This window comes from Candoia aspera, chromosome 8 (genome assembly GCF_035149785.1).
Source record: "Candoia aspera isolate rCanAsp1 chromosome 8, rCanAsp1.hap2, whole genome shotgun sequence".
NCBI classification, from domain to species: domain Eukaryota; kingdom Metazoa; phylum Chordata; class Lepidosauria; order Squamata; family Boidae; genus Candoia; species Candoia aspera.
In genome coordinates, this window is record NC_086160.1 from 17,821,381 (window position 1) to 17,835,712 (window position 14,332).

General features: G+C 39.3%; 1 protein-coding gene across 1 annotated transcript; it reads left to right on the plus strand.

The window, feature by feature from the left end:
* The first annotated feature begins 331 nt into the window (after positions 1 to 331).
* Positions 332 to 10,129, plus strand: EXOC1L (exocyst complex component 1 like). Its single transcript, XM_063310023.1, has 3 exons — positions 332 to 1,007; positions 6,311 to 6,441; positions 8,990 to 10,129. The coding sequence occupies exons 1-3, from the start codon at positions 887 to 889 to the stop codon at positions 9,254 to 9,256; spliced, it is 519 nt and encodes a 172-aa protein (XP_063166093.1). The 5' UTR covers positions 332 to 886; the 3' UTR covers positions 9,257 to 10,129.
* The last annotated feature ends 4,203 nt before the right edge of the window (positions 10,130 to 14,332 follow it).

Consider the following 14,332-nt stretch of genomic DNA (forward strand, 5'->3'; position numbering starts at 1 on the left):
TTTTTTCCCTTTTACCCCCTTAAACAAATGTATTAAAAACAGTTTAGACATAAGTAAAATAGAAAAGTAATGAGTGTTGCATACAATAAATAAAGGCTTCATAAAGTCTTTGCAGAGGGATTAGTACCGATCTCTAGGTGAGGTTGAAGGAGATGAATTACTATAAATGGAAATTATTTATAATGCCAATATATTACTGTAATAAAGTTCTAGCAAGGAAAGGGTTACTTTCCGCAGTACTCTAACCTGGATGATAGAGTTTTTTTCCTGGGTGCCTGAGAGTGGAGACCTAGATGTAATATCAAAGCTTTTTTTCTGAACTGATAGGAGGGTTTTGAGCCAGACCTGGCTGGCTTTCCTTTTCTTCTGAAATGATGCACGTACACTTGTGGGAAAAGTTAAGTGTTCAGGAAAAGCAGCAGTTCTGCAGAGGAGGGTGGGTGAGTAGACGTAACTTCTGCTCCTGTCTCTTTCGCCAATGGGCTTATTCTAAATGGAAGATCATCTCAATCAATACCTCCAGGCAGCTGTTAACTCTGTGGGATAATGGAAGCAAAATGATTTAGTGTGAATGGTGCTTTTGTGTTGCTTTGGTATTAACAATGCTTCTGCCCCGTGATAGCCAGGGGACTGCTAAGTCCCACAGGAGTGGGTATTTCTTTTCATCAACAAACTATGGCAGAGCAGAGGAACTTTTGATGTACTGGACATTGGATGGGGCTGCTGCTGCTGCTGCTTCTCTAGCCAGCAAGCTGGACAATTGGAACCTGGTGGCCTGATGGTTTGGTCACAGAATTAACCCTCTAATCTCTGGAGCAACCCATACTGGAGAAGAAGCAAAAGGAGTAGAAACAGAACAGCCCCAGTTGTGACACAAGCTGAGGCAATGTCATCACTGGTGAAGGAGGATCTCAACAAGAAGCTATTCAGATCACTAGGGCAAAGCTTGTACGGGTTCATTGAAGTTGAGTGCTCAGGCCAAGATCGGTTTTACCTCTGTGCTTCAGGTAAATGGGGTGGGGACATAAGGAGAATGGATGATCTCTAGTTGCCATCTATCCATTATACTGTATGAGTGTTAAATTGGAAGCCAGGAATTCCGGATTCAAAATTCATTCTAGCCATTAACTAACTTGGTGTTCTGGGAAAAAATATTCTCTTAGCCTCAGTCCCTCTATCTACTAGGGAGGAAGTATGATACTGCTACATATATTGTTACTGAAGTAATTAGTGCATGTTAAATGCTTTAAATATACTTGATGCTTTGAACATACTAAAGTACTTTTTAAATGTTAAGTATTATAATCTGACAGGATCTATATCTGATAGCTGTATTTATACAGATTTTCAATAACTGTCAGCATTCTAAAATAAGACAATAAACCTAAATGCATCTACTTAGAATTAAGATCTATTGAAATCAATATAGCTTCCTTCAAAGTAACTGATTGGGATTAATATTTTAATGTGTTCAGGATTAAAAGGCTAATCAACTGCACAAGCATGAATTTTAAATATTTATAATCTAGATTCATAGTACAATCCCTTTCATAGTACTCAGACAGCCCCCCTCCCCCAAATTTGGTGGGATTAACTCCCTCAATATATGTTTTAGATTTACCAGTGTCGTCTGTAAATTCTTATTGCTAACATCTATGTGGATTATAGAAATACTTGCTTGAGAAACTGAACATTCTCAAATGCTGACTGAAATAGTAAATATCCTTCTCTGAAAGAAATTCACATTTCAGAAATTTTTACATCAATATATTTAGGATTAATCTGCCTCTGTTGTTAAATTCCCAATTGAAAATGACCAATTGATTATTTTCCAATCACAGGGAATTTTTTTTTCCTCTAGGAAGCAGCAGAATAAATCTTTCTAAAGAGAAACAGCAAAAATATGATTATATGTTAATAAAACACATTTGATCTGTGGCTTTCAAAAATTGTTAGTTTGGGCATTTTTCCTGTATAGTATAATAAGCCTTTTCTCTTAGTTTTGCTTCTAATACAAAAAAGGCTGTAAATTCTTGCATTATTTTGGACTTCAATATTTTATAGCCCAAAAACTTATGCAAGTCATTTTTAGTTGCCAATCTAGTATCACTCACTGGCCCATTTTGATAATTCAGCAAAGTGATACTGATGAGCAGTACTTCCATCCATGTGAAATATCTCATAATATCTTAGAAAAAAATCATCTTTAAAAACATCTTAGCCAAGAAACATATGCATATTTGTTTAGAAGTACTCCATTGTTTTCACCTAATGGTTTTTTTTTACTTTTTTTGTGATACATTACTATTTTAAAATGGGTGCTTTGTATCCTAACCTGTGTTTGTCAAGAAAATATAGACTTGCAATATCTATTCCATCGAATAACATGTTAAGTGGAGATTATTTTATTAATGAGAGTAGGCACTGATCGCAACATTTTGTGTTGCTAAACATTTCTTAATGCAGAATATGCAGGCAGTGTAAATACAGAAGGAAACCATTTTCCCAGAAGTACTGAAGAAGCAGCCTATTATATCATTAAAGTCAAGCTTGACTTTTGGTTTCTAAATCCAAGTAAAAAGGCTTGTCATTGCCTTTGTCTAGGATGGATTTTTTTTAATTTCTCAGTCTAGCCTACAGCCTTAGAATTTCAAGACGATTCCCCCATACAACTTTCCTTAGATTCTGAAATCAACTAAGGTTGGCTACATGCTGCCTGTCACTGAGATGAATATTGCAGACATCCAAATAGGATGCTGAAGATCTTTTGTCGTGTAAGAAAGTATGCAAAGCCTTTTATTTTGTATGCCTCCAGTCTGAAACCATGAAGAACAACTGCCAGTACAGCTGATACTCAGATGGACCAATGGATGTGAATCAGGATAAAATCATTTCTTATGCTCCTTTTCAGGTTTATCTTACTGTCACACAGTGTTGATACAATCTTAATTCACTATAAAATCTACCCATCTACCCACAAACATACACCTACCATCTGGAGATAGTAGGTGACTGGTTTTATCCTATATTTGAACTCCTCAGACATACGTAGTCAGGAGAAAACTACTCATGTACAGCCTCTTCAGAAGGAACAATACCAACCACACAGGGTATTTGCCCATCCTACCAGGTCAGATAGCATGGGTGCGCTCCTGGTCCCTTCCTTTAAATGTCATCTGGTGGGACATTGGAGATGGACCTTTTCCATGGCTGCCCTGACCCTTTGGAACAGTCTCCTCCCTGAGATTTGGAGGTCCCCCACCCTATTAGCCTTTTGGAGGGCTGTGAAGACCTGGCTCTTTGCTCAGGCTTTGAGCTATAATAGAAGTGAGCCCAGCAAATGTAAGAGTGGAGAGTTTATGCAATGTTGCAGCGCCATTGTTCAGATCCATGGTGTTACCATGGGGTTTATCTGTTTTATTTATCCTGTTTTTACTTAATGTTATTGTGAGCCACCTAGGATTGCCTTGTAAAAGATAGGTGGACATATAAGTTTTCTAAATAAATAAATACACTGTAAAAATAGAGATATTCCCCCCTTCTAAGAGAGGTGGTGGCAATTGTGTAAAACCTTGTACACAGGTCATGACATAATGTAACGTCTTTATTATCTCTTGTCTCTGAGAGCTTAAGAGAAGGTAGATTGTATATACCATCAGAAAGATGTTGCCATCTGGGTCCTTGTAAAATTCTGTGAATGAGGCAGGGCAATTAAATATAAAAATCATGCTGGAACTTAATTAAGTCATGTGCTAGCTCATACTATTGATTTTAACGGGACCTAAGTAGAGCTAATGTAGTCTGGATCTAATCCAATGCTATTATTTGTAGAAGCACCAACAGTTTTTAAACATCATAAAATCACTTTTAAAATTACTTAGATGTAGGTTTCTTTGGCAATAATATGGAGGTGGTTTGCCATTACCGCCCTCTGCAAGGTTTTTTGACTTCCAGATCCAGTCTACCATAGAAGCTGAGCTTGACTTAAGGGCAAGTATAGACCAGGTGTGAAAAAACACGACAAAGACAAAACTCACCCAATAGGCTTTGGGCTTCTTTTTCTAATGTCCGCTTCCTTCCCAAATACTCAAGACACATCAAAACGCTTTGGAATCAGAGATGTATCAATTCTCCATATAAGTAAAATATGGGTACTTGGAAAGATTTACAATGTATTATGGTTAGTGAGTTGGACTTTTCCTTACATTACATTTTGCCCATTTCCATCATAGTTCTCATGAATTTTTTTTTAGTTCTCATGAAAGGTGTATTTTTCAAAAAGTAGCCAAGTTTCATGCAGACATGTACATGCCTGTGTTCTAAATGTGTTCTGTAAAAATTGATAACCGTGTAAAAAGATGTGAGTTAATGTTTTTAACTGCTAACATTTAGTTAATTGATACATTAATTAATTAAACATTAATTAAATACAACTTGATAAAAGACTCAGTATTCAGAAATGTGCAGCCAGCGACCCTTAAGCTGCAGGAGGCCACACAATCCCTCCAATTTTTAAAATTGTGCAATTTGCCCAAAGTAAAAAATTAGCCAGGATATAGTCTAGTCTAGTTATTTGCATGGCTCCATTAACAATTTAGAGAAATAAGTCTGCTGGAATAGGCCAATCTTCATCTACTATTTTGTTCCCCAACAGATGCCTTTAGAATGTTTGCAAGCTCGAGGTGAGGATATAACCATCTCCCATTAATGTCCTCTGCAACCAGTAGAGGCAGCTTGGGTACCATTCCAAAGCCAAGTGTTGCCTTGACTTTAAAAAAGATTGCATGTTTTAGGTATAGCAATAGTGGCTAACAAGTAGCACAGTTCAAAATTCTGCTGAGATAAGTTAGTAAGGTCTTGTATGTTTCTGATCTATCTCTGTTCATCACCTATTTTAGCTGTAACTGTCTATTTAGTTGATTATCTGTATCTATTAGGTTTATATGTACAGGTAGTTCTCAATTACCAACTGAAGTAGGGACTGGCAACTAAGCGCTATGGTCATTAAGCGCAATATCACGTGACCATGCCAACTTACAATGTCAGTTATGTCAGGCCTGGTTAGAGTTGTTAAGCAAATCACCATGGGTCATTCAGCGCAATGTCACGTGACTGTGACTTATGACTTCCTACTGGCTTCCCTATTGACTTTGCTTGTTGGAAGCTGGCTGTGAAGGTTGCAAATGGTGATCATGTGACTGCAGGATGCTGTGATTGTCGTAAATGTGTGCCAGTTGCCAAGTGTCAGAATTGTGACCTGACTGCAGGGATGTTGCCATGGCTGCAACTTCGAGGACCGGTCATAAGTTGATGTTTTCAACACTGTCGTAAGTTTGAATGGTCGCAGAGTGAGTGGTCAGTAAGCAAGGACTGAAAGGTGAAAGGTCCCCTGTGCAAGCACTGAGTCATGTCTGACCCTTTAGGGGGATGCTGCTTTTGTGACGTTTTCATGGCAGACTGTAGCGGGGTGGTTTGCTATTGCCTTCCCCAGTCAAGCAAGGACTACTTGTATTTTTATTGATATTATGGCTTTATAGTTTGTGCTAGTTATTTAAAAAATAGTTACTTTTTATAGTATATAGGCTACACTGTTATTTCAGTGAGACATCTGCTTTCCTATTTTTCAAAGCTTTGTTTTGCTGGTCAATGTTGAAATAAAGATGACTTCATGTTGCTTATTTTCTTTAAATCATGTTTTCCCTGATCTGCAGGTAAAGCAAGTTTTCAGAGTAATTTGTGAATATAGTTATTAAAAAAAATCCCTATGTTCCAACAAGCTAGAAGACACAACACACAAAAGTAAACTTTGGCAATAATAATATGAGAAATTCTTCAGCAGCAGTTAGATTAGCAGCAATACATTAGATGCAGTGAGGACTACTTATCTTTAAAATGAGCAAAAAGCTATACAAACATTGGCCCATTAGTACATTTTTGAAGCCATTAAAGATTTTGGTGGTGTGATTGCACTCCTAGATATATTTATTTGGAATACTGGAATACCTTGGAATACTGGAACTTATTTCCAAGTAAATATGCTTCAAATTCAATTTTAAATTGCCCTTTTAATTATGTACAGTTTGTACATTTTGTTTAATTATGTACATTGTGTTATGGTACCCTAAACCTTAATTAATTAGGTTAAATTGGTCTAAATGGCATGAATGCTAAAAGCAACTGCAATTGCTGAATCTCAGAAATGCTGGGCCTAACCCACTAAATGCCATCAGAAGACATTTTTTGTTGATAATTTATTTTTGTATCTGTATGAAAATATATTGCACATGTAAACTAAGTGTTCATCTTGCAGTGTCAAAAGGTGAAGAAGTACTAATATCTGTGGTAAAACACTGTAGAACTGGCCTTGATGAGAACTATGAAATATCTGAAAAATGGCGTCTAGATGATTTGGAGATGATAGATGGAAAAGAGGCTGATGCTGTAAGTGCTGTATTTTATTACAAGACATACTTACCCTGTTGTTGATGATATAATAGCTAGAATGTGAAACTAACCCCAGGGCATCATGGAATTTCAGGTTCGTTATCAGGTAGATTTTCAGGGAATGCAAACCTTTGCAGGAGTAGAATGATCCATGCCAAACACCCATGAAATTGGATGGTTTCTTGAGCACACTTTGGGAAATACCAACTTCCTTAGTTACTGATACTGGAGAAGCCTTAGTGGTCAGTTGAATACATAGATAGTCCAAATAGTTAACACTATCACACCTAAGCATCCTCTTCCCTCACACAGAGTTCAGTTCACCTGAGAGTGGTAAAATGGTTGGAATTACAGCTGAAGCATAAGTAGAGGAACTCCCAGGTTGAATGAGATCAAGCATGGATTAAGGAATATTTGAAGCCCTGTTCTGTGGCAGCAGAGGCAACATAGAATGTTCATTGTTCTGTTTCCATTGTTTTTACACAGCATACACTGGCACTGCTGAAAAAAGATAAATTATTTGTGGGTAAAGTTGATAGGATCCATCTCAGTTTGGACTCCAGTAATAGCCTGGTCATAGGGATATAATCACAGCAGCTGTTTGCCGTTATTTTGGATTCCTTTTAGCTTGTAAATCTTGAGGATGTGTGCATGGAGTGTGGAGAGAGGAAGACTATTACCTCTCTACCTATGTAAAGGAGTCAGAACCTTCCATATTTCTTTTAAAGAGAAATACTTTTTCTTTTCAATAAATATCATTGAATACAGGGCTCACTTTTTCTGGATACTTGATCTTTTATAAAAAATAAGGGGAAAATTACATGTTTTGCAGTTCCCACATCAACAATCTTTGCTTTAGGCAGCTCTTTTTCTACTACATCTAACCATCTTCATCTATTGCTCTTGCAGAGCTGCCCACTAAACACAATTAAAGGGAACTGCACCCCTTTACACTTGTACCTAATTCAGTTGGCCAGGATGGTACTGGTCCTACAGTTAGAGGAGATGATCAAGACCTTGTTGAAGATAGTATTATTTCCAAGGTCAGGATTTGGCGTTGGGGGTGTTGTTTCACCTGTGTTCAGAAGGTGAAATTGGAAGATTGCAGTACTGTTCAACATCAAGGCTATTGATTTATGATGTCCCACATCTTATTTTTCCAATATGATCAATATTATTTGAAACTTTGGGGTTACCTTTCAACATCAAGGAAGCAATCAATAATCTTGAATCTGACTAAGAGGAAACAAGCTGAAATGGAATCCAAATACCTTAGAGATGTGGCTGCTCTGGGGGACACCAGACCTAGGGATTGCAATTCAGCCTCCCATGGAAGAGCAAGTCCACAGACTGCTCCTTGGTACACAGCTGGTAAGGATGTTTAATGATGGCCCTGGTGAGCATGTTTACACAATTAGCAAGTTGGATTTGGCATGTTCACACCTTGGCAAACCCAGGGGCAGCACCTGCCGTAACACACCTTGACTGATTTTAAAACCTAAGTAGAATCAGATCTGAATTGTACTAGGATACTAGGAAATCCCAGGGTTATAGGTTAGACAAGGTAATTGAAAAACTACTCTAACTCTAAATATAACAGTGGCAAACAACATATCTATTATTGTTGAAAAAGAAAAAGGAAAAAAGAACCTTACATGAAGATGCCCGTTTTGTCACTATAACTTCAGCATCGCTGAAGGGAGCTTTTACTCATGCTGTCTTGGCCACATCCTGTCTTGATTGTTGATTGATGCTCTATTTGAAGCTACCCTTGGAAAATGTCCAAAATATAGTAGTCAGACTGCATGCCTTACTAAAAGATTTCATCAATTGGCAGCTGGTTTCCAACCACAATTGATCTGATATTTTAGGGTACCGTCTCTCTTGTTTAGGCAGTATTACCTACAGAAAAGGTCCTTCTGAAGATGGCTCCTCTGTCTGACCATTGTTTATCTGGCATGCATGGGGCCACCTGTGCTACATCAAGGCTTTGGAGTTGTTTTTGTCCCCACGCTGTCTTCAGAAGCGCAGACAACACAAATCTTTTTTTGCCAGGCCATTAAAGGGCAGTGGTTCTCTACAGCAGCAGTTCCCAACCTTTTTGGCACCAGGGACCGGTTTCATGGAAGACAATTTTTCCACAGACCGGGGGAGGGGGGGATGGTTTTGGGATGATTCAAGCACTTTCTCTTTTTCCAGACCTTTTATTCTTTTTTCTTCGTGCCGTTTGGAGATAGCAGCCAGTGGGCTTGCTTTCTCTGACAGGAGGTAGTGCTCAGGCAGTAATGCGAGCGATGGGGAGCAGCTGTAAATACTCAGGCTGTAAGTTTGCTCGCCTGCCCACCGCTCACCTCCTGCTTGCAGCCTGGTTCCTAAAAGCCACGGACTGGTACCTGTCCGCGTGTTGGGGACCCCTGCTCTACAGTATACTTTGTTGTTTTATAGGTGCTACCTTGTGCCTGCATGTTATTTCAAGTTTTAGGTTGGTTTGAATATTCTTTCCGAACAGAAAGGCAGCATATAAAAACATTTTTCTTCCTTTTAGGATAACCCATGGTTTGATATGCATTTCAAGGAAGTTTACAGCTGGGAAGCTTACAGCTGTGCATCTAAATATGCCTTTGCAAGAACATTAAACAAGTTGAATGAGATGTACCTGCAGAAGGACTTGAAGATTGTGAACTTTGATTTTACCTATATTAAGGATGAAGCACTCTGGTCATCTAATAATGGGGATTGCTTAGTACTTATGAAAATCTGCTTTTATGCATCCAATCTTTTGTGTCTGTCTCTGTGTCCCCTGCCAGGCTGACTGTTATAGTTACATCCAGACCTGAATAATACTACCAAGTAACATTTTAAAAAAGGTAGACATTCAGTACTGTATCAGGGTTTCTATTTTTCATAACATTTTTAAGCCAATTGTTCTCTCAGTCTTGATAATATGTTTAAGTACCGATTTCCTTAAATCAGTGCTTTTCAGCATCACGAAGCATGTTTAGGTTAACTGTAAGCTCCACTGAACTCATTTGGCTTACTTCTCAGCAGCCACATATACATTTCTGCTGCAAAGTTACACAACAATGTGATACATATTAACTTTTATATGATCTCATTTCCCCAGGTTTCCTACAGAAGTTACAAAAATTGCATGTAGTGTATATATCATCTGTTACTATATATGCAATGAATTGCTGTGGAGCTTAATTATCCTTGCAATAATTTTCTGTGGAGCTTTTAATAAAGATGTTTCCTTTTTCTGCTGCCTTTGGTCTAGTGACTCTGCAGCAAGCCATGATGATGCAAAAATGACATATGCATAGTGACATCATGAAACAAATTCTGCCCTTACATATAGTACTTGCATCTCAGCTTCTGATGTAAGTATGCAACTTACAGTATTTGCATCATGAAGTCATGACATGCATTTCATCACCCCCAATGCCCAGTGCTTTGGTCTCTGAAAGAGCCAAAATATAATGCACATGCATACTCCTGTTTGGGAGAACTGGCTTACACAAACTTGCACAATTTCTGACCCACCATGCTGAACTTTGTTCTTCATTCTTCAGTAAGGCTGAAAATTCTTTTATTCCCCATCTGATGCTGTAAACCATTAGGTTTGGCTTGCTTGAAAAGCCTAAACTATGGCTGGTGCATTGTGTTCAGCTTTCATGTTACCAGCTTTATATGCTTGGGTTATACAACAATTGTGCTACGCTATAGGTGCTGCAGATGGTTTCTATCCATTTGCATTTGAACTAGCCAGGATGTAGCTTACCAGTCTGAAGCTCTAAATGTCTTATATAATGACATGCGATTGTTTTATGTTATTGTACAAAACTTTTTTTTTACGGGGAAACTAATCAATGAAGATCCATAGTGGTTGCATGTATGGAGCCAAAAAATTTGCTGCTTATGATCCTAAGGGATGTTATCTCAAGATCTAGATAAACAGCAGATTCTTTCTCAGTGCTAGCACCTCTGGTGGAAGGGCCTTACAAGTCCTTTAGAGCTGCTCGTTCACCTTTGGTCCCCACCTGGCACTCAGCTCTCACCTGTGGCTCAAGTAGCTATAACACGTGCAGAGGCCACATCCCAGTAAACTGTCTTGGCAGATGGGCCAAACCAGGTGAGGGTAGCTGACAGGTCTTCAACTCTCGGTAAGGATAGGTGATTTGTCTATCCCTGCGTGTGAAGTCTGGCCCTGGCAGATTGAGCGGAGAAGACTGATCAACGGTCCAACGGTCAAGAAGGCAGGCCCAGCAGGCATTGTGGAATGCTAAGGGCACGACAAGACACTTAGATGTCCTGGTCATCCACTGCAGCAGGAGAGGTCTCCAGTCGTAACGGTTCTCCATGCTGCTGGATTAAGGTCTCTAATGCCAAGAGAGTGGAACTGCCCCTGTGCAATGGCTGTTACACTTAAAACTCCATCACGCACAGGTTTCTGTTGTGCAATTCAACTTCATCTACAGATGAACTGCACAACAGCATGTCTTCTTTGAACCCGAAGGACTACCAAATATTCAATATTCACTTGAATATTTAATTCTAGTATCTCATCTTATATCCGTGGTCTCAAAAACTCATGGCACAATATATTCATTAGTTGAGGTAATATAAAAGTCTTTTTCTTTCAGTGGAGTCACATCAGTATCCAGAATGTATCAATTTGTCAAAATAGGACAAAAGCAGATAATTATTTTTTGGTTTGTATATAGAGATCTTGAAAATCTAACATCTAAATCTCAAAACAGGCAAATTCTTAACTCTCAGAATTTAATAGATAGGAGAAGGTACTGGTTGCTGTAAAAGAACCTTAAGATTTTTTTGAAGCAAAATCATTTAGGGAGTTATAAATGCTTACCATTCATTCTTTAAAAAATCTTTATGTAATTGTTATTTTTCACATATTTTAATTTTGCAATGAAAATTATGTGGTTCTATATTTGTGAAATTTCAACTAGTTCTCTGTTTCTTTAGTCTTATTTGTATATTCACAGAAATGCAATGTATATCTTAAAATATTGATATGAAAATTGGATAATAGATTTATATTGATGTTATGATACCCTTGTTTGCATATTCAGGGTTCAATAGCTCAAATACTTATCTATGAAAAAGTAATTTAAAGTATCTTTAATTGTCAGAGAATTTTTTTAAAAATGAATATAAAAATACAAAATTCAATAAATGGTGGATTATTGAAAAATGCTCATGGTCTATTATGGGCTTGTAGCCAGATTTCACAATTATTTCCATGAACGACAGTATTTCCATACAGCGTGTAGCTGGCTATTATCATTTCTTTGATGGGATGGAACTTTTGTAGGACATGCCATGCCCAATTATACAATACTAGTTCTCACAAATGGCGCCTCTGCATTTAGTGTAAACAGACATTCTTTGGGAAGCAAGGGTTAGTTGTCTTAGCTGCAGATTTTGGTTTGTGAGATGCTGAGGCAAACAATTCGATTCGATTTAGCACAGAAAGGGGGGACAAAAGTGCTTCATTATGTAAAGTTAAATCTTGTCACCCCCACCATTTATGAAGACTTGAGAATGGTTGGAAGAATAAGTATATAAAGTTACACAGAAAATGAGCTTCAAATATTTTAAAAAGTGTTGGTAAGGGAGTTGGTAAAGCATAAGTCTTATCATTTGGTTACTGAATAAAATAGTCGTCTTAAAGAGTAATATTGTCACATGGGTACATCAGATTTCTATTAAGGTTTTATGATTATCTGGTTTTTGTGATGCCATCCAGTTAGCAAGAACTGACCCTATACTTAGTTATCCTGTTCAGTGCCATGATGTGGTTTCAGGAAGACTTGGAAAACTTAAAAGGAGATTCCTGTATTAGTTTTGCCACGTTTGTGTCAACTCTCTGTTCATTTTGATTTAAACATTTCTAAACTGCCCTGCATTCTTGCATACCTGGGCAATGTAGACAAGTACACAATACACAGTCAAATAAAAACACCTAAGCTTCATTCCGACAAGAGCAAGGTACACACTCAAAGTAATTCTTGCAGGATGATGCAGTGAGTGAAGACACTGCTTTGGTTGATTGCTGCCTATGTCTCTCCCATAAAAGAATTAATGAAATGATTGGATTTAATTAGAGTTGGAGGGAGAGAGAGAGAGAGAGGTGCTTGCTCTGAATTAATGAGCACAAATCTAATTCGAACTTCCTCCCTGGTGTTGTCCACCACCACTTTAACTGATACTCCACCCACAAATCAACAGCTTCCTTCTCCCTTTCTTAGGGATGTGTCCTAGTAGAGCAGTGTTTCTCAACCTGGGCAAGCTTAAGATGTGTGACTTCAAGACACAGAATTCCCCAGCCAGTTAGCTGGGGAATTCTGGGAGTTGAAGTCACACATGTTAAAGTTGCCCAGCTTGAGAAACACTGCTCTACACCACAATGCCAATGTACTTTCCTCCTCAATATGGAAGCAGAGTACGTTGGTACAAAAAGTGCTGCCATCACAATCTACACTTAATGTGTCTCTGCAACAAGGCCAGAAAGGACTATTGCCTGTACATAACATATGTACACACCTACACCCACATTATGTGTGTGCGTGTGTGTGTATCTTTATATCTAATGCCTTCAAGTCAGTGTTGACTCCTGGTGACTGCCTGGACAAGTCCCTGCAGCTTTCTTTGTTAAGGTTTTTCAGAAGTGGCCTTCTTCCCATGGCTGAGAGAAAGTGACTGGCCCAAGTCACCCAGCTGGCTTCGTGCCTAAGGTGGGAATAGAAGTCTCCCAGTTTCTAGCCTGGTACCTTAACCACTACACCAAACTGGCTCTGATGTACTCCTATAATTCATCTTAAAATTGCTGAGGTTGAGAAACATTGTAGAGTAACCCAGTCAATTGTCTGGATAGATTAGTGTTTTTCAAACCTGACAACTTTAACATGTGTGGACTTCAACTCCCAGAATTCATGCTGGCTGGGAATTCTGGGAATTGAAGTCCACACATCTTAAAGTTGCCAAGGTTGGAAAACACTGAAATAGAGTCTCTGGGTTTACACTGGGTGACATTTGAAAACCTCTTAACGAGCGTTGAGACTGAGAAACCTCGAGCCCTGTCTCATAACCATGGGGAAGGAGGAACTAATATGCCAGCTTGCCAACAGAAAATCAGACCAGAGCCCATAGGAACTTTTCAAAGGGCAGCAAAAGAACAAAGGTGGGGAAAAAAAAGGACTTGAAGAAGCAGCTCAAAAACGCGCCTCTCTGCCTTCCCAATCCACGCCTCCCTCTCAGCTGTCAAAGCGCTTTCCGGAACACTTCCGCACCTGTCACGTGACAGCAACAGGAAGTTTGGCTGGGGGTGGAGAAGGCGGGACTTTAGAGCTTGGGCGTGACCTGGAGCTTCGCAGGAGTGGAGGTAGGACCACCGACCGGTCCGGGCGCGGGATAAGCGGGGACGCGGGGAAGGTTTGCAAGGCCGGGCGGAGAACGCGCTGCTTCGGCTGGCGTTTTTCTTTCCTTCCCAGATTCCTCTCTTCTTCGGGCTGCCAGATCTGGACTCCAAAACTCCGGGCGGCCGCTTGATAGAGCACGAATTATCCATCAAGGGGAATTCTTTGCGTTTGCTGCCTTCTAGTGGTTGTCCGGAGTTTTGCAACCCAAGTCTGGTGGCCCTGGGCTTCCCTTACAGGATCCGTATTACCGGGCCGCTGTCAAAATCCTGCTGGGGTTCCCCATCTTTCACCTGGGAATCTCTCTCTTCCTTGCCCAAATTCTTCATTCAAAGGGACAGAAAGGAAAAGTGATTGCTGTCCCCCCCCCGCAAAAGTGGAATATAAATCATGAGTCAGTTTTCTGGGGAAGCAGTAGTGCCAAATGGGCTACAAATTGACTGCATTCA